General features: G+C 46.0%; 1 protein-coding gene across 1 annotated transcript in view; it reads right to left on the minus strand.

Annotated features, from left to right (window-relative positions):
• Positions 1-15,687, minus strand: part of DNAH7 (dynein axonemal heavy chain 7) — a 157,189-nt gene extending 141,502 nt beyond the window's left edge. The window contains exons 1-7 of the mRNA XM_059702605.1: positions 15,610-15,687; positions 11,811-11,885; positions 10,482-10,587; positions 9,565-9,712; positions 4,974-5,061; positions 3,561-3,741; positions 2,457-2,529 (exon numbers count right to left, since the gene is read on the minus strand). Of these exons, the coding sequence (XP_059558588.1) occupies positions 2,457-2,529; positions 3,561-3,741; positions 4,974-5,061; positions 9,565-9,712; positions 10,482-10,587; positions 11,811-11,885; positions 15,610-15,687 (749 nt within the window). The remainder of the gene's footprint in view (positions 1-2,456; positions 2,530-3,560; positions 3,742-4,973; positions 5,062-9,564; positions 9,713-10,481; positions 10,588-11,810; positions 11,886-15,609) is intronic.
• Between the last annotated feature and the right edge of the window lie 8,418 nt (positions 15,688-24,105).

A 24,105-nucleotide genomic window follows, 5' to 3' on the forward strand; every position in this document is an offset into this window, starting at 1 on the left:
CATATTTAAACATTTACATTTTATGCTATAATTTTTTACCCACATTGATTTTAAATACCCAGTCTTGTTTTGTTATGTAGTAAATTTAATCTAGGTTTTTAGTTGTGGCTATACCACCTTTACAAGGGTGATTTTTGTCTATCTCCAGGAGAAAAGCTGTTCTCCATGCAAGATACACTGGAAATGGCTGCAAGGCTTTTTATTTTTGTCATCATAGGAAACAATTTGGGAAACTTTAAAACTGAATTGGTTACCTAATTATGTCAGCATAAATTCTAGTCTTCAAACTAAGAAATTTATTCCTAAATGGTAATTATTTTAGAGAAAATATGTAACAAGCTAATTTTCCCATTATGTGTTCCATATTTTAATCCATGTAATAAAATTAAATATATTGTTTGTGTGCATATTTCCTGCCACCTTCCCAATGTGGTTTGGGGCATTCAAATTGCCATAAAATTTTTAGATCCCTGCTAGAGGCCCAGTGCATGAAATTTGTGCATTCGGGGGTAGGGGGTGTCCCTCAGCCCAGCCTGTGCCCTCTCCAAGTCTGGGAGCCCTTGGGAAGCTCCCGCCACCACCTGCTGCACTCACCAGCTGTGAGCCCAGCTTCTGGCTGAGTGGCACTCCCTCTATGGGAGCTCACTGACTACCAGGCAGGGGGCAGCTCCTGTGTTGAGCTGCCCTGGTGGTCAGTGTGCATCGTAGAGACCAGTCATTCTGCCATCAGGCTCAAACTGGCTCTCCGACATCCCCCGAGGGGGTCCCGGATTGAGAGAGGGTGCAAGCCAGGCTGAGGGACCCCATCGGTGCACAATTGGGGCAGGGGAGGGATGCAGGAGGTTGGCCGGCCAGGGAGGGACCACAGGAGGGCTCTAGGGCGTGTCCAGACCATCTCACTCAGTCCCAATCAGCCATACCCCAGAAGCAAGCTAACCTACCGGTCAGAGCGTCTGCTCCCTGGTGGTCAGTACATGTCATAGCAAGTGGTTGAGCGACCTTAGCATATCATTAGCATATTATGCTTTGATTGGTTGAACAGATGACCAGACAACCAGACACTTACCATATTAGGCTTTTATTACATAGGACTAGAGGCCCGGTGCACAAAAATTTGTGCACTCAGGGGGCGGGGGGGAGGTAGGTCCCTCAGCCCGGCCTGTGCCCTCTCACAGTCTGAGACCCCTCGGGGGATGACCATCTGCTGGCTGAGGCCTGCTCCCCAGGGGATTGGGCCTAAGCTGGCAATCAGAAATCCTTCTAGCAGCCCGGCAGCCATCGGGGGATGTCCACTTGCCAGCGGGGACCAGACCTAAGCTGCAGTCGGACATCCTTAGCGCTGCTGAGGAGGCAGGAGAGGCTCTCACCACCATCGCTGTACTGGCAGCCATCAGCCTGGCTTGTGGCTGAGCAGAGCTCCCCCCTGTGAGAGTGCCCGGACCACCAGAGGGCAGCTCCCACATTGAGCGTCTACCCGCTGGTGGTCAGTATGTGTCATAGTGACCAGTCATTCCCAGTCTTTCGGCTGTTAGGGTCAGTTTGCATATTACCCTTTTACTATATAGGATAGAGGCCTGGTGCACGGGTGGGGGCCGGCAGGTTTGCCCTGAATGGTGTCCCGGATCAGGGTGGGGGTTCTTCTTGGGTGCTTGGCCAGCCTGGGTGAGGGGCTGATGGCTGTTTTCAGGCTGCCCACACCCCCTTCAGGGTGGGGGTCCCCACTGGGGTGCCTGGCCAGCCTGGGTGAGGGGCTAAGGGCTGTTTTCAGGCAGGCCAAGCCTGCAACTGAAGCTCCCAGTCTCTCTTTTTTTTTAATTCTGGGATTTATTTACCTTCTGTAATTGAAACTTTGTTGCGGCTCCAGCTCAGAGGCCAGCTGGCTGAAAGCAGGTATCTGGGGTTTGTTTAGCTTCTATAATTGCAACATTGTTGCTTAGAGTGCACCTCAGAGCCAGGCTGCAGCAGGTGGGGAACCTTGGCTTTCTCCATCACTGGAGCAACCAAGCCTCATGTTCGCTTCAGCTGCCTGGCTGCCAGCCGCCATCTTGGTTGGCAGTTAATTTGCATATCACCCTGATTAGCCAATGGGAAGTGTAGCTGAGGTATGGTTAATTACCATGTTTGTCTATTATTAGATAGGATTATATCTGCAGTCTGTGCTGGGAGCTGTGTATGTATGAAGGTTTGATTCAAGTTCTTTCACCAGACACTCATGTTTTAACCACCTAGTCATCCACCTGACCACATGTCTATTTGTCTAACCACCTATCCATCAATTTGTAAAGTAATATGTTAGGGCTTCAATACATAAGTAAGCAAAAATAGTGGCCAGTTGTATATATGAAATGCATCAATTATAAACATATTTGTGAGAAAATAATACCGGTGTGTAAAGAGTTACACATACACATGAATGGTCACATAATCAATATCTGCAGATAAACCTGATTGCTTACTCAGCACGATGGGGTGGAAGTTCTTCTGCCTTCTTATCATCTTTCTCTCTGGGATCTTTTAAAACAAAATCAACTGGAAGAAAATAGAAAAGTTCTGATCAATAACCTTATAATAATTACAGTATGTTTACAAGCAATTGCAAAATTAATTTAATTAAAACTGTTTAAATTATATTCCGTTTTTAAAAATAAGTGATTTGTGCATTTATAATGACAAGAAAATAAACATCATGAGAAAAATCTATGATGTCTTTGTCTTTGAGAATGGTTCTTAACAATGTCCCTGTTCTTTCATTTGCAAATAATAACTTTTATATTACATTTTCCTTTATAGCTGTTCCACAAAAGGCAGTTCTTGTTGAATTGAAGGTCAACAACACAGAATAGTAGCAGTAGTTTCCCTTCACAGAAAAAAATACACATATTGCCTGTTGTTCCCTTTTATTGCTTAAGAGCATAGAACAATCTTGTTATAAATCAGTAAAGTGAGCTACTTCTGCTTCTGTCTTCTGTGGTCTTTAATGTTAACTCTAATGTTCCAGCCGGTGTTTCAGGATGCTCTTTCTAAAATGCAAGCATGTCATTACCCCTCTGCTGAAAACCCTTCAGTGACTCGCCCGTACCTCCCAGCGCTTTAAAAAGGCACATAGAGCCCATCAGATTCTACCGCCTTCCCACAATGCCCCCTTGGCGTTGGCCACCAGAAATGCTCCCCAGCCAGGGAGAGCCTTTCCTGGGCCCAGCATGCTCCCTGGTGCCTCTTCCTCACTCTCGACGGCTCAATCCATAGCAACAATTTTGTAATTAATCACATTCTACTTTAAGATATCAGTAATATTCACGTTAATTAAATAATTATCATTTTATAATCTTCTTCGGTTCTGTTCTTTGTAGAGGGGATATATTCATACAGATAGAAAGATCATGTTTTTAAAAAATGTTTGCCTTACTTTATTAATAAAACTTACCTATAACCTTAAGCAATGTAAGAAACAGCATACTAAATATAAGAAACAGTTACAAGTATAGGTATTAACTTTTAATTTAAAAAAATATCTTTACTGAGACATTCAAATTAGAAAGCAAAGGGGAACATTGGCTCACCTATGGACTTTTTTACACTAAGAAGATAATCTTCTCTCATTTCATCAGATAGCGTGAGTATGCTGTCGGTGAGGACTTTCAGATGTTGGGGGACCAGATTCAATACGTTCTCTAGCCAAGAATCTTCCATAGGGGCTATGTGGTCAGTATCGATCCCATGGTGAATATAATAGTAATATCTCTACATAAAGGAGCAGAAGAAATGGCGATGGATTTAGTGCTATAATAAAAGAAGTGTGTTTTCAGACATAAAACTACTGAGTAAAATTAAAGTTTGAGGAAAACAAACTATTTACAGGTAATAAAAAAGTATTTTGCACAACCCATGTAGGCATGATTTGAGATTACCTAAATTAAAAAAATATACATGATGTTGCATGAACTTTAAAGCTCTTATCTTAGTTCAGAATTCTACTATAAACCGTCAAGTGCTATTACTAAATACATGACATACTGAACAGAGACCATGCAGAAGTCGAGTTCTGTGTTGTATAAATAGGTGAAAATTTGGTGTGTTTCGTTCTTTTATTACCTATGATCAGAAGTAGATCTTAAAAGTTGCAAGTGGCATAGATATCCCTAAACATTCATCTCAGGCATGTAACACAACAGGGGTTAGGAAATTTCCAGCTGGCCGATTAATATTCCACACTATAATTTTACAGCTGCTATTAAATATGTGCATAAAATCTTCATTTTAAGACATGATAGTATTTCTCTAATCATGGACATTTAGCTTCAATGTATTTTCATTAGCTTTTAAAGTATGTCACGAAAATATTTTCAAATTTGCAATGTTAAAGTCTTTGATATTTCTATCTTTTAAAATTCTGTATTTCACATACTCGAAGAGTTACCATTTCTAAAGTAAGTTCATAGTCTTTGTAAAATGTAAATTATGTAATTAAGATAATTCCTCATGGAAGAATAAAGACATGCCAAGCTATACAAGACTGAGGCCAGCTTTCACCAAAGGGAGCAGGTAACTTGGGACCCTTTGACCGCTGTCTCAGGGGACCAGGGGCAGAATAATTTCCCCCGTGAACCCAATGGAGCAAGCGTATGGAGCTCCCTAGTCACTCCTCCTCCCACCGGGCTTCCCAGGGAGGAGCACAGATCAACCTCAAAAATCTGGCCCTGGCCGGTGTGGCTCAGTGGATAGAGTGTTGGCCTGTGGACTGAAAGGTCCCAGGGTCGATTCCGGTCAAGGGCATGTACCTGGGTTGCGGGCACATCCCCAGTAGGGGGTGTGCAGGAGGCAGCTGGTCGATGTTTCTCATCAATGTTTCTAACTCTCTATCCCTCTCCCTTCCTCTCTGTAAAAAATCAATAAAATATTTTTTTAAAAAAATCTGAACGCATCTGCAGGTGCTTCGGTTACTTGTAGTCACGCGGATGGAAGGAAGCCATTACCAAGATGTCCTTCTCTATGGCAGACGTAGTCATCTTGGGAAACGCACTTTCCTCGGGAGCAGGCACGTCTGAGAGGCCGTCCTGTTGCCTGAAACAAGGATAAGCACACTGCTTACATGTCTGTCGAAAACAGTTACTTTTATATCAATAGATAGAAAAAGGTCAGGACTGTCTTCTGTTAAATTATAAGAAAAAACGAATTGTTTATGACATTTTATAAATTGTGTACGTGTTTGTGTGGTGCCATATTCCTCCCAGGATACGGTCTCCTCATCCAGAGGGAGGCAGTGATCCTGGACGTGACTCGTAAGGCCCGACTCGGAGGCCAGATGCAGCTCTGTGGGCTTTCTCATTCTTCATCATTACTCAAAAGTCAGGCTCTCTCTCTTCTGAAATGTTTAGGACTCTGCTTGCATGACTCCTGAATTATATGTGTTTCTTTAGAACATTTGACCTTAAAGGAACAAGGATGGAAAAGGCTTTCAATGCAGTTTTGTAGAAGACACAGAGACCTTCTTCAAAAGCCCATTTCTGATTTCTAGAGACGTGCGAGTTCACAATGCATGACCTAGAAGCTCTCATGCTCTTTTGCATTTATTACTAAGTGTCCATATAATACAATGATGTTCTCGCCACAATTCAATCCAAAAATCTATGCCAGACATGAGCCACATGTTGTGACTTCCCAGGGGCTCCACTGTGCGGAAAAGCATAGTTCACATCTTGGGGAAAATTCCGTTGATCTGGGACAGCTTCAGCCTCTCCATCCCTGAATGCATCACGCTCTGGACCCCAGCTTCATCTGGGATGGTTACAAGTCAGTGATGTTGTGTAACAAAATATCCCTTCCCACTAACTGTCACGCGTACCTTCATAAAGTTGGGGGAAATAATACATGCCAAAAAATAATGGTTAATATTTCTCAATCTAATGTTTCCCAGATGTTCAGGGGGGAAATTACTGCTCTGTTTTAATTCTGTGGCCAGCTTAGTAATTAATTCAAGAGTAAGAGCAAAATAAAAATCTTTACAGAGATGAAAGGCTTGAGTTTACTCCCCACAGACTTCCATGGAAAGAACCACCAAGGCAGGCAGAAGAGGGTAAAGGGGGGCAGAAGGTGATGGAAGGACTTGACTTGGGGTGGTGAATACACTCCTCAATCTACAGATGATGTCTTAGAGAATTGTGCAACTGAAACCTATATAATTTTATTAATCAAAGTCACCCCAATAAATTCAATAAAAATGAAGAACTATTTATTAAGGAAGAAGCTTCAGCAAAAAAGGAACATGACCCCAGAAGAGAAGAGTGCAATGCCTAGGCAATTTTCTAAGAAATCAGAAAACGTGTCAGTAAATGTAAGAAAGTGTGAACTTAAAATAAGTATGGAGAATTGGCAGAAATAAGCAATAATCACATGGAGAATGCAGAGGATGTTCAGCGGTAAGTTATAGCATTACAAGGTCTGTTTGCACTACACAGTGGGGGGGGGGGAGATAAAATGAATTCTAAACTTTAAAAAATTAATTACAATATGTGGTTTTAAATGTTAGGGTAACCACTTAAAGAACAAAAATATATTTGATAGCTTTTAAGTCAATAGGAATAAAGGGAGAAAATTCAATTCAATAGAATGCAGGAAAAAAAGAAAAGAAAAAAGCAGCAGCAGTAACATATAGTGAATAAAAAATACAAAATAAATTGGTAGAAGTTAAGCCCACAACTATAAGACATACCAATAACTATACACTGTGAATGGCATTAAATGTATTATTGAGCCCTGATTGGTCTTGCTCAGTGGATAGAGCGTCGGCCTGCGGACTGAAAGGTCCCAGGGTTGATTCCGGTCAAGGGCATGTACCTTGGTTGTAGGCTCATCCCCAGTAGGGGGTGTGCAGGAGGCAGCTGATTGACGTTTCTCTCTCATCGATGTTTCTAACTCTCTATCCCTCTCCCTTCCTCTCTGTAAAAATTAATAAAAAATAAAATAAATGTACTATTGAGATACAGAAACTCTGAGATTAAATTTCAATAAGCCCTGTTTATGAAAGGCATAACTAAAAAATGACATAAAGTGGTTAAGAGACTTCCATTTCTTACAACACAATAGCACAGATAATCCAAAAACCTCTAAGTACCATTCTCTAAATGTTGGATAATGTGTCACAAGGCTTATTCGAATAGCAGCTGAGCTCACAAGAAAGAAAGGAAGTACTCAGGAGGAGAAAGGATGGAATGGCAAAGCTAAGCAATCGGCAAACACCTGGGGGAGGGCTGCCCTTGTGGGCATGTGGCCTTGGACTTGAAGGCCCAGGTGCATCAGGAGAGAACTCTGTGGGCCGGTGGGGAATGGGAGACGCCAGCCGAGGCCCCTGCATGAAGCTGGACCTCGGTGGGTTCCAGCCTCAATCATCGTAGGACCTGAGAGGACCGGCACGGGACAGGTGTCGAGAGAGATCACCCGTCTTGGCCGGGACACTGGGTAAGAAAACGTTGCTGCTGAGCTGTTCTAACCAGAGGCTGCCCCCGGGGTTCTGAGCACTGACTTGGGACTGAGAGACCCCAGGGGGCTGCCCCTGGGGTTCTGAGCGCTGACTTGGGACTGAGAGACCCCAGGGGGCTGCCCCCGGGGTTTTGAGTGCTGACTTAGCACTGAGAGACCCCAGGGGGCTGCCCCAGGTTCTAAGTGCTGACTTGGGACTGAGAGGCCCCAGGGGGCTGCATCAAGGAAAGTGCCCCGAGGAAGTCGAACTGCTAGTATCCTTGTGGCGCCTCCAGACGCAGACTCCAGGCCACTCTCCAGAGGCACGTGCCACAGTCCTGCGCCACAGGACGCCACCGAGCCCCTCCCTCTGGCAGCAAAGGTGCCCCCTGTCCTCCCTTCAGGAGGGGCATCCCGCCACCGAAGTGCCACGGGGTCTGGGCAAGCCACTTACTGCCACGTGTCTGCACACTCGACGCAAATGGCAGGGTGCACACCGTAAGTCATGATGAAAGAAAGAAAGAGGGTGTGCGCGCCTAGGGCAGGGGTGGGCAAACCCTGGCATGCGTGCCAAACATGGCACACCAGTAACTTTTGCTGGCACGTGAAACCCTCTCTTATAATCTTCCATTTACAATTTTTGTGAACATTTGAATGACTTAAATGTTAAATTACAAGGAACTGGCAAGACACTTGATGTTATGTTTGGTTACAAAAAGTCTTTTGAAAAGAAACTGGAAGTCTTTAAGAGGGATGTGGATGGTGAGAGATTTAGATATTTCCCAAACCTCAAGAGGCACATCAAAGACCTCCCAAAAGATGACAGAACAGACTGTCAAAGCCTTCAAAAGCTGTTTTTAAACATCATCGAGTCAACTATTGAGCAGTTCTTCTCAAGATTTGCGAAATTCAGAGAACTGGAAGAGACAGCAAAATTCATGAGGTTTCCAGACAGCATGAAACTGGAGGAACTAAACTTACAAATGTTTTCATGGATAGACATGGCTGACTTTGAAATGCAGTTGACTGAATTTCAGAGTAGCTCAATTTGGAAGCAGAAATTTATTGACCTTAGAGTTGACTTGGAAAACATTGGAAAAAAGCGATTAGAGACAGGAGTAGCAGAGAGAAGTGTTGAAAACGAACTATTGAGGACTTGGAATGCCATTCCAGAAATTTTTTCTGTTTAAAAAACTTTGCAACAGCGTTACTCTCCATGTTTTCATCCACATACGCTTGTGAATCTTTGTTCTCAGTGATAAATTTTGTTAAGTCTCGTAATAGGAGTAGCCTGACGGATGAAAGTAGTAGCTCGTGCATATCTCTGAAGGTCAGGAAATATAAACCTGATGTAAAATCTCTGTCATCAGTGGTGCAGCAGCAAAAGTCCCACTGATAATATCAAACGGAGTCATAAAGTTTTCTGTCGGACTATCAGTGTACATGTATACATTAAAAAATAAATGTATTTTTCATCATCATATACTGTGTATTTGTCGCTCAAATGAATTTTATTATTTCTTCAAGGTTCTTCACATATGTACACCTTAAGAGATATCAAGTAGGCGTAACATGTTCTTAAAAAAATTAGGGTTGGCACGCAGAAGAATTTTGAGTCAGAGATTTTGCTGGTTTTGGCATGCACTTACAAAAAGGTTGCCCACCCCTGGCCTAGAGGAAGCTGTGAGGAAACAGCCAAGAGGGGCTCCTGGCGCACACCTGCGCTGCTCTCCATGCGCACAGCTGAACCCAGGCAGCCACCCCCGGCCCTGCTCCTGCTGCTGCTCACGCCACCCACCTCCTTCCTTTCCACACCAGGAGACCCGCCATGCACAGGAGTCACCACACCACCTGAGCCAACGAGATGGGGAAAAAACCTTCCAAAGATGAGGGAGAATCATTGACCGGCTGCCTCCTGCACGCCCCACACTGGGGATCAAGCCCCTCAACCCAGGCAGGTGCCCTGACCGGGAGTCTAACCATGACCTCCTGGTTCACCGGTGGATGCTCAAGCACGGAGCCACGCCGGCCAGGTCTTGTATTTTTAGATTAAAAGTCTCCGGGGGCTCCACAGAGGATGACATGTAGGGGTTCGTGCACAGCCCTTACATGATGACGTTCACCAGCGTGCTGCGGAAGTTCTCTCGTTCCTTATGTGGGAATTTGCTCTTGGCTTTGGAAGTGGATGGGCCAGCGCGACTGTCATCAATCTGGTCAAGCAGAGTGCCCTTTCTTCCAAAGTGTTCCATGTATTCGGCTAAAGTTTTAAAAAGCATAAGTTAGTCATCGAAAAAGGAAGCTGAGACATTTCAGTGGTTAGAGTGAAAATGCTGAAGCACCTTTCAAGAAAAAAACTACATGCGGTAAGTTCTCACGTTACCGTAAGTAGAATGGATTTTTCTTTCACTATCAGGAAGTTAACTGCTCTTGTTTTATGTCACCGTAACAAAAGCCACTGACTATTTCAAGATTATTCAATGAATTTCTTTTATATTTTGAATAATATGCTAATAAACTCAAATTTTCAATTGCATGTCCATTGGACCTTCTTAAAGGGAAAAAAAATTAAAATGATGATAAAAAAAAAACACAGAATACAAAACTATTTCAGAAAACTTAAAGATCCACGATGAAAAAATGTTAGTATTCAATGTAACCTGGTGAATCAAAACAAGAATACTAGAATGACTAATTTGGAAATAATGTTTACAACTTATTGAAACACCCTCTTAGAAAAAAGGTCATCGTCTTTGACGCAGAGGCAAATTCTGACTACAATAAGTCAAAGCTTTATTATAAACACCTCCATTCCTAAAATATCAGTTTTTCTAACATTTACAACAGCCTAAACTAGCTAACAACTGGGATCAATCATTCTCTGAAGGAAAACATTTGAGATCAATTTGGCTACTTGGTTGAAAGGTCATTTCAATCCTGCAACCTCACTACTCTATTAGCTAAACGTCCTGTGCCTTTTTTCTCTAGAAATTTCCCTTCAATCTGAGTTCGACGATTGACGCCCTTACCGTACGACTGCTCATTCTTCAAACTGAACGGCTCGGGGATTTCCTCCTGCTTTATGTTCAGATGGAAGGACGGGGCCGCCTCCTGCCACTGCGGCTTCGTGCTCACCTGCGAGGCGACAGGCAGACAGCAGCAGTGACACCAGAGGCGAAAAGACACTCCTCCCGTGGAATGCACGCGTGTTTGTAAACACAGGCACTTTCTCCAAGGAGTCACATACACAGAGACCGAGAGGGGATGGTGGCTGCCAGGAGCTGGGGACGGAGAACGGGGAGGGGTTGTTTCCTGGGGGACGTTTCAGTGTGGGAAGACGGGAGAGTTCTAGGACCGGATGGTGGTGGTGGTTGCACAGCGATGTGAACGTGCTTAATGCCAGTGAACTGCAGTTCAATGTAAAAGACGGTAAATTTCACGCGGTGCACGTTTCATCACAGTTCTAAAGCCACAGTGTGTGCATCCAGCCTCCACTGAGGTTCTGCTTCCAGGAGGCACCAGAGCATGCCCCCATGGCATCGACCTCAACGTGGCCCCTCGATGGTAAAGCTCATTACGGTCAAGGCCATTCGCGGTGCTGTTTTCAGCATGATCGGCGGGACGTGTCTACAGCGGCCTCTCCCAACGGGGAGTGACGATGAAAGAAAGGAGGGGGGACCTGAGCACGCCTGGCTGGCACTGCCCGCGGAAGCCACATCTCAAGGCTCCTCACGTCACCCCTGCTCACACTCACTCACACTCACACTCACACTCACACTCAGCAGCTGAGGCTGGGGAGCCACGCACCCCCTCGGGTCACAGAGCCATGATGACCCAGGGGCACCGGGGGCCTCATTTCCTGACCCCCAACGCCGATGTCCTGTCTGCGTGTCCATCTTAGAAGTTCTTTCACCCAGGTCAGTGGTCGGCAAACTGCGGCTCGCGAGCCACATGCGGCTCTTTGGCCCCTTAGAGTGTGGCTCTCCCACAAAATACCGACTTCTGCGCACGGGCCACGAAGTTTCCATCGCACTGTACGTGCGCGTCCTCACGTGGTATTTTGTGGAAGAGCCACCCTCGAGGGGCCAAAGAGCCGCATGTGGCTCGCGAGCCGCAGTTTGCCGACCACTGACCCAGGTCATTCAAATGCTCCGTGCAGAAGGAGGAAATCATTTTCTTCTAGTTACTTCACTAAGGTGGTCGTTTTTCCTAATACGGGGACCTCAGAGCATCCCTCCACCAGAAAGTGATCAAATGGAGCACAGAATTCAAAACCAGAAGCTTCGTTTCTTACGAGTGTGAAAGCCAACAGGCGTTTTTGAAGGGCCCACATCCCAGGAGAGCGTGTAGGGACGTACCGTGGCCAGCTGCGGCAGAACCCTTGCCGGGAGCTTGCCTTTGTCTTTCTCTTTCTCTTTGCCGGCTGATTTCTCCTGCGTGAAAAAGATGGTGGGGGGAAACTTTACTCCGCGGATGCTAACATGTATTCACTCAACCAGCTTTTCGGCCCTCGACTATTAAGTAAAGCGCATACTACCTAAAATAGTCGAAGACATACTTTCTCACTTTTTAAATTCTCAGACTCTGCCTTGGAACTGCTTTCTGTGCAGCAAGGAAAGGAGTAAAACCAGTGGGTCCCGGCAACGCTAGCCTGAGCGCCTTACAACGCGCGCGGAGCCCTTCGTCCATCCCTTTACCTTCTGGGACTTTCTCTGAGCCCAGGCGGTGCCCAGCGCTCCCTGGGCCCCCCCCCCCTGCTCCAGCACTGGCATCACTCCTGTCCTGTTCGCACCCAGAGTGCCCTCCTTCCTAAGCCGCCGGCCAGTCAGGGTGACACACCCTCGGTCGCCCTAGGTAGCACCTGCACTTTGGGCCACAGGTTGCCCCAGGTGGGAGGAAGCGTGCTGAGGACCGTGCGTCCTGCTTTTCGCCAGTTGTGATGTATGGCCTCTCAGCTCCGACTCGACCTCTCCTGCCCTCCTTTGTGATTCCTGAGCGGAACCAGCAACCTCTCTCCTGCAGCGTTTCAGCGGCCTGTCCTGGGGGGGGGGGGGTGAGGGGGGGTGCAGGGCTAGGGGACATGCGAGAGGAGGGGCCTTGGCCTCCTGGGTCCAGTGCTTTCTCTCGTGTCTCCCGGGAGGTGGCTGCGAGCAGGCAGCATCCCTGCCTGGAACCTTCCCGGCCCCCGGGTGTGGCTGACCCAGTGGCACAGGATCCGTCTGGTGAAAGGGCCGTGGCCTTCGCTGAAGCCAGCCCCGGGAGAGGGCCACGGAGGCACCGGCCTACGTCACCATGAGGAATAAGAAGTGCAGAGGGAAATGCCATTGCTTGTGTGACATATGTAATACCTTAATCAATAAGAAAAAAATATTAGTAAAAAGAAAAGAAAATCTGGTTGCTTGTCAGCATTAAAAAAGATGTAGTATGACTTTCAAGCCGCCCCTCTGGTGTTACTGAGAAGGAGTGCACTGTAGCCAGACGGCACGCTGGCCGAGTGTGGCTGCGCCTGGCAGGCCAGAGAACCACGGTTTCTAAGATGTTCTCCGAGTGGCTATGCTGCACCACAGTCTCGGGAGGGCAGTGAGGGTGCAGGGGCTGCTGCGGGGCTGGGGGGGACCCGGGCAGGCAGGGGTGCGGGGTGCTGGGGGCTGGGGGGGGGAGCAAGGTGTCGTGTACCCTTGTGGCTCCCACACAAGAGGCCTCACCTGAGTCGCCTGTGTCCTGGCGGGGACTGCCAGGGCCTGTCCCCTCGGCGTCTGTAACCGCCGCTCTCAGGCCTCGGCTGGTCCCCGCTCCCCCCAAAGGGCAGCCCCCACCCCGAGCGCCCCTGGGGCACATTTCAGCTGAGCTCGGCACCTGTGCCTGCCACACCCTCCCGCCCCCTGGCCTCCCCGCGTGGACAGCTCTCCTGCTCAGTCCTGGAGGGGCCGGTGCTCCCCCAGGAGAGGGCTCTGCTCCCCGCGGGGCTTCCCCAGGACCCGGGGCGCAGGGTGGCCCAGCCGCTCACAGGAGCTGCCGGGGGGGGGGGGGATCTCTGGGGCAACCCCACCCCCTGCCCCCGTGTGGCATGAGCGCTGATGGGTGGATGCTACCCCGGTCACCGCCACGTGGACATTCCAGAAAGTGCTCTCTAGCTCAATGATGGCGAACCTTTTGAGCTCAGCGAGTCAGCATTTTGAAAAACCCTAATTTAACTCTGGTGCCGTGTCACATAGAGAAATTTTTTGATCTTTGCAACCATAGTAAAACAAAGACATATATTTTTGATATTTATTTTATATATTTAAATGCCATTTAACAAAGAAAAATCAACCAAAAAAATGAGTTCGCATGTCAGAGGTTCGCCATCACTGCTCTAGCTCCTCAGAGGCCATGGCAGGACCAGGCCAGCTGCCCAGAGTGACCACCAACCTGGCCACACCCCGGTACCGGCTTCCCTTCTTCCTGGCTCACTCTCCCCCAGCCCAGGCCCCTGCTCCTGGCCACCCCCCAAACAGGGAGCTCACAGCCCTGTCCAGGCCCCCCTCCCACTCAGAAACAAGCAGAGGCAACTTAAAACTCGGCAGCCTGCCCATGTCTTCCCGCTCCCTCCTTCTCCAGGAAGGAGTCCGGGTGGGGGAAGGCCGTGAGGAGGGTGCACAGGGGCTGCGAGGGGGGCCACCGGCCCACAGCGGCAGGAAGCGTGAGCTGGCCGCCTTGGTTTCAAGGTCAGGGATGACCTGCAGCAGCATGAGGTCTGCGATGAAGGTCACTCAGGCCTTAACCACTATGGGGAACTTTTACTCAAGTACAAACCTTCATATTCAAATGGAAAATTGTTATTCACTAGGTTATTTTTTAATAATTTAAAAATATGATTTATCTTAAAAGACATAAAACCCAAAGGATATGGAAGGAAAATTGCTAGATACAGTTAAATATGAACACAGCATAAGGTTTAAATCAGCCGACAAAAACATTTTAGATAATTATATGCCTCATTGGCTAGAAAAGAGTATTCATCTCAGCCACTGAATATTTTACTCAGTAAATTTAAATTTAGATGACATTTCTACACCTATATCCTAGTAACATTAAAAAAAAGAAACTAACAGTGACTTTTTTTCAGTTTTAAAATGTGTTAAGTTCTTAAAGAGAAAAAGTCTGTCCCGTTTCAGGTCTTTGCCTCTTTTAAAAAATTTTAAAATATATATATATATTTTTTTAATGACTTCAGAGAGGAAGGGAGAGGGAGAGGAAGATAGAACATCAATGATGAGAGAGAATCATTGATCGGCTATCAGGTCTTTGTCTTTTAAGTTAGAAAACTTAAAATAGATCTTTGCAGAAATAACAAAAAGGATTATATCACTTTATTTTATAGAACGGGGTGCAATAATCTTGGCAGTAGCAATACAAACAGGTTCACAGTTAAAACACGTACTTTGATGTTGAGGGACATTCACCTGAACATTTTTCAGTCAAGATTTTTTAAGCTGAAAGAATCTTACATTTCAAATGATTAGAAATAGTTTCTGCAGGAAGCAAGGCAGATTCCATGGTATAGCTCATTCCGTGCTTTTAAAATACGTCGCAAAACAAATTGCATTGAACGTCCACTTAAGCTCAACTTCCAGGAACCATCAGCGTGTGGCTCAATGGCATTAAACTCAACATAATTGTTAAACAGTCATTTTTATTGCAGTAAAACCTTACTTTTCCAGCACTTTACCAACTGAAAGTGCTTAACGGTCGCTTCCACGAGACAACAATAATTCAAAGTCAAAATAATGGAAAGGCTGCACCCCAGCATTTCAGTGCTGGGAGAGACGTCTCAGAGATCACCAAATCCACACCTGTCCTTCTCAGACCAGACACGAGGGCTCAGAGCACCCAGTGGCTCCCCAACAGTCCCAGAGCCATTCGTGACAAGACTGTACCCCAAGTCGTTTCCTGACTCCAACATTGCTCCCTCTTCAGAATTCGCTTATTCAGGATACGCCACTGTTCTGTACATCCTAGGACACCGTAGCTTATACTTCACTTATTAAGGTTATCATTTTTCCTAAGATATGTACTTCCTAGTTGCTCTCTACCAGAAAAATATTTGCAAGTTTGAAAACTGGTACACAACATGATTATAAAAGCAAGAAAGTGTGGTGATAATTGGTAAATTACCGTAGATGACTGTGGCAAAAATCTTAGTGGTGTCTTGGATTTTTCTTTGCTGGGTGGTTTATCCTGCGTGAAAAACATAAAAAACAAAACTGTTCACTCTGCTAATGCTAAAATTGATGAACTCAATGAAATTCTACAGCGTCTAATATGAAGTGAAAAACATACCATCCAAAATATTCTACAACACACCATATTCACAGATGGTATGACACTGTGTACAGAAGAGCAAAAGGAACCCACAGAAAATATTAGCGCTAATGAATGAGTTCAGCAAGGCTGCAGGATGTAAGATTGAGACACAAAAATTATTTGTAGTTCTATACACTAGCAATGAACAATACAACACTTGTGGGAAACAAATTCATTTATGACGGCATTGGAAAGGACAAAAGAAGTGCAAGGCTTATACAATGACAGCTGTAAGATATTACTGAGAGAAACTTAAAAAGGCCTTAATAAATGAAAAGCCATCCCTTGTTCATGGATTGGAAGACTAATATTAAGATGCAATAGTTCTCCCATAATCTACAGATTCAACACACTCCCTATCAAAATCCAAATGACTTTTTTTTTTATTATTTTGGAAATTAACAGGTTGATCATGAAATTCACATGAAAATGAAAGAAACCCAGAACAGCCCAACAATCTTGGAAAAGGAGAACAAACTGGCAGACTCGCACTTTTACATTTCACAACTTAATACAAAGCTGTAGTAATAAACGTATTATGCACGACTCTTAGTGCATAAGAATAAACGTATAGATCAAAGGAATAGAATTGGGAGTTCAGAAACACAGGCATTTATGGGCAACGGATTTTTGACAAGGGTGCCAAGACGAGTCTGTAGGGAGTTGGTCATATCTCCTGAGAATTTATCTGAACCTGATTAGCACCCAGAGTGGACTCAGCCCCACCGCCCCTCTCCTTGGTAAAACTTCCCCCCACAGCCCTCCACCTCCCAAGGTGACCATGCATTCACGTCAACACACTCTCAGATTACTGTGAGTGACGTTTGTACTTTTAGAGTAAGAATAGAGAAGAGTGCCTTTCCCTTCTTTGCGGTAGAGATGATGCTTCTCTGGTAGGAATCCCACCTCGGTAAGAAGCAGCCCTGTTGAGAATGGTGTTTCGACTTCGAAAACAGATCACATGAATTGTGCTTTGGCCACTTGGCAGTTTCTTGCAGCTCATCATCAAATCTATGCCTTTGCCCTCCTTGGTGATCCTGGACGAGGACTCCATAAACATTTCTCCAGCCAGCACAATGTTTAGAGAGGGTTCAAAGAGAGACTGTAGGAGGAAGGGAATTTTCTTCCTGGGCACAGTGCTTTCCTCCTGGCTTCCAGGGTGTGGCTGCCTTGCCCGTGGGCACCTTCCCATCCTGTGGCGTGTGGCAGACCCAGTGGCAGGCCCCCTCCAGCAGGTGTCACTGTTACCCATCAGGACAGCTTTCCAGCAGGTCTCCCTGGCATCACGCAGGGAACCTCCTTTTAAATTTTTCTGCAGGCAAGCAGGTGGTTTTCTCCGCCCCCATCAATTCTTCCCTCACTGGTTTTCATCGCTGTAGAATACGCTCTACCTTAGGAATATAATGCAATTTATCCACTCCATTCTCTTGTCAGGTTTCTCCATTACAAAAGATGGTTCCATACATGTCTTTTGGCATACCCACATAATTACTGGATCACACACACCCATACAGTGTGTGAAGGTATATGCATATAATAAAAATGCATGCGTGCCTATCTGTTTTTGTGCTTTTATGTAATTCCATTGGCATCTTTGTCTACCTGTAAACAAACTGTATCATGTTGTCTAACTTACTATGATTTCACAATAACTCCTGAAATCTATAAGGCAATTCTCTCTCTCTGCTTTCTAAAAAAAATTACGCATAATCTTGACCTTTAGTCTACCGTGTGAATTTTATTGCATGAGAGTTTTTGGAATTTTAATAGAAACATATTGACTTTCTAGAAGAATTTGGAGAAAACTGACATTATAATAGTGTTGACTCTTATCCTTCATGAGTACATTTCTTTATTTATTCAGATCCTAAAGTAAACCCTTCAAGAACATTTTATAATAGTCTTTATGAGTGCCTTATACCTCTTTGGTTACACTTATTCTAACAAAGAGTTTGGATGGAAAATGCATTATAGAATCCAAACAACTGACTTAAAAACTTTTAATCCCAATGGATATTTTTGGTGCATTATGTATTTTATTTACTTTATTTAGTAAATTTATCTTTACTGTTGAAAGTATTACAGATGTCCCCTTCTCTCCCCACTGACCCCTTCCAGCCTGCACCTGCCCTTCCCCACCCCCCAACCCCTACCCCCCAGGCCTTCACCACACTATTGTGTCCATGGGTTAAGCATATACGCACATAAATTCTTTGGTTAATCTCTCCCCACCCACCCCCGCCTTCCCTCTGAGATTCAGGGTCTGTCCCATGTGTCTGTGTCTCTGGCTCTCTTTTGTTCATCCGTTTGTTTTGTTCTTTAGATGTTTCAATGCGGAGATGTCTCTGAAGGCCACATCTACTTGTAGTAACGTCCACGGTGTTTCCTGTTTGTCGCAGTCACACCTGCACGCTTTTCTTCCTGCTCTGTGACTGGAAGGCGCATGCTATGTTTGGGCATCAAATGCGTTCCAGCCCCCTGGCTTCTGGCAGGGACTAAGCAAGGAGAGGCACCAGGAGGAGGAGGCCAGAGAGCGAGAGTGAGAGAGCAGGAGGCGTAAGAGTCTAGGCTGCTTCTTTCCTAGTACTCCGGGTTCCCCATCTTCCTGACAGTGGCAGAATTCCTCCAGCGCTCAGCCCCCGCCAGGGAGCCCCCATCCCAAGCCCCAGCCCTGATTCAGGAGAGGGGTGGCGTTCATTGTCTTTGGCCGGTGAGTCCTAGGCGTGGCAATGGCTTGCAGTTGCTATGGGTCCTTCAATGCCTCCTCATGCTTGCTGGTTCCTGCCTTGGCCTTGCCCACACCTCAGCAAATGGTCTCCTTGCAGGTCTTCTTCAGGTGAGTCCTTCTGAGTACGCATCGTTCCTGCTTGGATCCTCACTGGTGTGAGTTGACGTTACCAACATCAAACTAGCTGAGGAATCCAGGTGTTCCTTAAGTAGTCTGGTTTTGCATTTATTTCATTTTATTTTATTTTATTTTATTTTATTTTATTTTATTTTTTTGCTTATTTTGAACTACTTGCCTATAGGAAGGGACATTGCAAACCTCATATAATCCAGATTTGACCACTCTCATCAAATGAGCAGAATCTGTCTTCAACTGAAACTCAAAAACGCCTTATTTTATAACTAATTTTAAAAATGAGACGAGCAGTTGTAAAAGACATATTTATTTTAAATTCCTAAGAACTCAGGCTGTTATTTCTGAGAAACGCCTCATCACTCTCCACCTTCCACGCGTGAGATGAATATGCTCAGATCTCCCTCAGCAAAAACGAATTAGCACCTGCGCCCTTCTGCAAACTAAATGAACACGTAAGTAACCGCCACATAAAATGGCATTTCCAAAGTTTCATCCATTCCATTTGTTTTTAGGTTAAAATATAAAAACTCCCATTCTTTCAAAAGGACAACTATGCTCAAAATTAGCATAAATGAGAGCCAAAGAGTTTTAGAATTGCAGATCAACCAAAGCAGTGAGAGGGGGCCCTCTGCTGTTTGAGGATAATATTCTGAAGACAGAGAGGATCCTCCATGGCTCAGGCCTATTCTTTCAGGATCCCACCGCCTCTCAGAGAAATGCAGGTCATTTGGGAGGAGGGGGAAGGGGTGATAGTCATTTCTAAACATTACTTCTATTAAAATAAAGCAAAACTTAAAAATTAGCTGCCAACAGGCTTATAGCGGATTTTTCTTTTTTCATTGTAAATGGGTCAGTTACGGGCTTTGTGAAATAATAGCTATTCAGAAATACCATTGCAAATGTGGTAAACATGTGTTGTGAATTTTAACAACGTAGAATATGATTCAAGATCAGGCCCAAGACTGAAATGGGCACCAAGCAAATAAGTTGCTGAGTGTGTATTGGTGGTGATGGTGACAAATTCTCGAAGGGGCTTTAGCTGCAATACCACATGGAAAAACTCAGCACAGCCTATTCCTCTAATTGCTCCGTTTCCAAATAACCTGTATCTCAGGTTTTTTGTTTGTTCGTTTATTCTTTTACTAGTCATGGCAAATGGTAAGTGAGTCTGTTTCTTAGTTCTTGATGTATCACACGTTTCAATAAATGAAAACAACTTTTCTTCATCAGTTAGGCATTAACTACTCATTTGATCGATTAATGACATTTCTGGTTAGTAATCTACAACCCAGTGGAGAGGGGAATAAATCGCCTTTTAACACCATCTCCACAATAAACTCCAAGACAATAAAAAATGATGAGGCATTGAAAAGAATTATAGTTTGGTGTCAAAACCAAGAAGCTCAGCAAAAGCTGGAGGCTTTAAAGCAACTGTTTCCTATGCAGGGTGCTTAAGGGGCCTTTTCCATAGTCACCTTAGAGAGTTGGAGTTGTTTTTAGCCAGAGCAATGCCCAGGCTAAACGCCTTTCCATTCTGTTCTGGCATTAGAAAGGTGCTCATTGTTGCTCCTTTCTTTTGTTTACTGTCACTCTTAAATTCAATAGAGTTCTGAAATGTACCCATTGCAACATGCATCTTCTATCACTCTGCCATGGGGATGTTTTCCTAAGAAAATAAATTTCCACTTACCACTTACCAAACCCTTGCACGTGTGGTGTGGTATGGTATGTACAGTGGTTACCAACATGGGGCACATGCCCCACAGGGGGGCAATTTGATTTTTAAGGTGGGCAATTGAAGCATGAGATATTAACAGTGATTTTTTTGCATTTCTTATGATTTTCGGAGCCTTATATACAGCATATAAATATATATTGTGGCATATTTATGCATTTCAGTTCTCTATTATATGTTTTGAAACTTTATTTGCTACTTTCATATCAATTTATATTATTATTATTTTTAACAATTCCTTAGTGATTTCTTCCTCAGTACTTCAACTGTCCTTTCGTTCTTTTATTTTTCTCTTTCATGGTGCCATGTTCTTTGGAAGCTTGTTTAGACCAATTTAATGGCCTTTTAGGCTTTCTCCACATGAATAGAAGGAATAATAAGAATTATATGTCACGGGGGGAGGGGGATTTTAGGAATGCTTAAGTGGGGCATGGCCAAAAAAAGGGGGGGAACCACTGGTATAGCGTCTTATTTGAACTTCACAACAGCCTTAGAAAGGAGGAGACGTTACTCTGATTTTCCCCTCTGCAGAGCAGGTTTAGAAAGGTGAAAGGATTTGCCCGAAGTTGCACAGCTAGGAAGGGGCTTGGATTCTAACCCACTCCAACTCCCCACTGAGTTTCCCGTAACCCAAACATACACCCCCATTAGCACTGGGAACACTCTGGGCTATAGATTAAACTGCTCTGCTCATAGTTTGGTTGTGTTAACATCAAGCACATTCAAACTTGTGACGAAGTTTTGTGAGCTTATTTGAGCCAAACTATGGACAAATGCCGGGAAGCAGAATCTCAGCGAATTGAGAGAGTCCTCCGGAGAATGTCATGTATACAATAAGGTGCAAACTGCCAACCAAAGAGGAGACGTAGGTGGGTGACATGAAATCCACTGGTGGTAGATTAGGGAGGCGGGAGAAGCAAAGGGGAGGGGAACCTCTGGGATTGGATGAAGAGTAAAATGATAGACACATACTTCTTTAACTTAGGCGGGTGCAGGATAGTTACAGCCAACAATTAGCTCAATGACAAGGAGGGGATCTGTGGTCTCGCAGAGGTGGGCCTGTGCTTTGAGGGGTCTGGAACATGGAAAATTACTTTGACATTCCAGCCTTATGTTATCATAATGTAAAAAGACAATAGATGGGCTCAGCTATGGTAAAGAGTGAACTTTGACAGGGAAGATATCGGCCTACGACATGACTACCCACCATAAATGCATTTTAGTTAAAATAGTTGTGTGTGTGTGTTAAGTTTTTATTGATTTCAGAGAGGAAGAGAGTGGGGGAGAGAGAGAAAAACATCAACGATGAGAGAGAATCATTGATCAGCTGCCTCCTGCACGCCCTACCCTGGGGACTGAGCCTGCAACCTGGGCATGTGCCCTGACCTGGAATTGAACCATTACCTCCTGGTTCATGGGCAGTCTCCACCACTGAGCCACTCCGCGGGGCAGTTAAAATCGTTTTAACACCAGACCACCCTCTGTGGTTAAAGTCTCTGCGTTTGCAAGGCTGCCAGGCGGCCTGCCCTGAGCTTGTCAGGGAAGCGCGCGGCCCCTTTCCACCCACAGCTGTTACGACAACATCCAGGACCAACGGTTGATAAGGACACATAAGAGCGTTCAGGGAGGCCCTCAGCGCCTACCACACGGCTGGGGTGAGGGAGGCTGCACCCCGCGGGGCACAACAGGGAAGTCTAAAGGACGCGGCTTTCATCACGTTTGAACGGCGAGGGGCCTGCTCACCTGCTCGCGGCTCATGGCTGCCGGACGCGTGTGGCACCAGGGGCACCAGGGGCTCCCCGATCGATCGGACGGCTGCCCGGGACCCTCAGACCAGAAAGGAAACCCTCCTGCAGGGGGCCTGCAGTCTCCGCTCTCAGCGCCCGGCTGCCTAGCGTCCCGGCAGCTTGGTTGCTAAGCAACAGGCCGGCTGGTTCCACTTCCGGTCCCCTGTGGCTGCCAGGAGAGCCGGAAGCTGGCTGGGAACTGGCCTGGGAGGCTCATTAACATACAAATGACACTGAAATCCCGGAAGCACCGAGGAGACGCCCTGGGAGGGTGTGGAAGTAGAAGAGAGGAAAGCCTGGTTTGAAAATAACAGCATTTAAGAGCTGGACACGAGGGAGCCTGCGGAGAGAGCTGACTGGAGGTGGCCAGAGTCGCTGGGACCTGAGCACAGCGAGTCCTTTCGCCCAGCGGGTAGGGGACTTGGAGACTGGAGCTCGACACAAAGTGATGCACAATGAAATCGATGCTACCCGTGGCCAACTGACGTTCCTACAGCATCTTTCTGGTCACAAAACCACCACCAGACTCTTCTAAACTACAACCTGAACTCCTTCTGATGTTAGGCATTGAAGCGAATGTGAGCTGTGCATACATGTGAGAAAGATTCGTGCAAACAAGTAAGACAATGACTTTCCAACCCACCTGTTCCAATTCCGAGTCTCAGGCGGCTGGAGCAGCTGGGGCGCTGGGGGACACGGGACGGACAGCCTTCCGCTGCAGGGTGCACTCACACCCAAGTCACCGGTCCCCTGGGGGGGGGGTGGGATCACCCGGGCATTCACTTGTGTCCTCGTGTGATTTCATAGAGATGACACATGAACAGGCTTCTCAGGTGTGAACACATAACATTCTGTTGGGTGGTGGACAGGGGCCCCCTGTGAGCCGGTAATAATGGCCGAGGCCGTCTCGCTTGGAGGACAGCGTTGTCATCAGAGGTCATGTAGTGCTCAGTCAAGACGGGCTTTGCGGGCTCTCGTGTCAGGTTTGCTGGGTGCATTTAGTAGGGACTTCTGGGGGTGCTGCTATAACATCCTCCAGGCCCATGGAAGGGACAAGCAGGTGGATAAATGACTGTACAGTGGAACACGGAACATGCCCACCTGGCCTTGAGGTGAGGACGGTTGGTAATTTTTGTCACCGTGGGGAGGAGCCTCCCTCTGTCCAGGGAAAACCCAAGGTGCAGCAAACCATCTAGGTGGAAACCATGCCAAAGATCTGTGCCGCACAACCATAGGGTCCGTCTGGGGCAACAATAAATACCTGGGCAGTGCAACCCGTCAGTGCCAAACCAGCTGCTATTTTTTAATGTGACAGAATGACTATCCAGGCCTATTAATATCAATCCCATGTTTCTAGTATAATTGGGTTGGTTTTGGGGGGGGGAGTCGGGGGGAATGATTTTTGTTTCTAGCTTTGCAAGACGGTACATGAAGGTCTTCAGTGATCCTGCTCTCTCCCCTTGGCTGCCAGCCCCGAAGCTAGCGGAGTCGTAGACAACCGCCCTCTCTTCTCTAATGGCAGCTCTTCTCCTAACTTTCTAACTCAAGAGTCAACCTCTAATTGGCCATCAGTGGCCAACTACTGAAGAGCCCACAGTAGACCCCATGAATTTGGGTTTCTTTGTCTCGGGGTGCTCTGCACAGTTCCTCAAACTAAGCTCATCAAACCAGCTGGTGTTTTAGGGGAGTCCCCGTACTCACATGGTGGTCCACAAACATCTAACAACCCCTCCCCACATGAAGGCCAGTGGATGACACAGGATTTCTCCTGTGGATGCCTCTTTCCCAAGACCCATTTCCTTGGTGTCCTGACTGATGCCAATTGTTGGCTCGAAAACTGGTCCCTGGACACAGAAGACAGGGAGAGCAGAAGAAAGAGGCAGATCGCTCCGGATTGGGAAAGGGGCAGCTTTCATGAACAA

This window comes from Myotis daubentonii, chromosome 7, assembly GCF_963259705.1.
Source record: "Myotis daubentonii chromosome 7, mMyoDau2.1, whole genome shotgun sequence".
NCBI classification, from domain to species: domain Eukaryota; kingdom Metazoa; phylum Chordata; class Mammalia; order Chiroptera; family Vespertilionidae; genus Myotis; species Myotis daubentonii.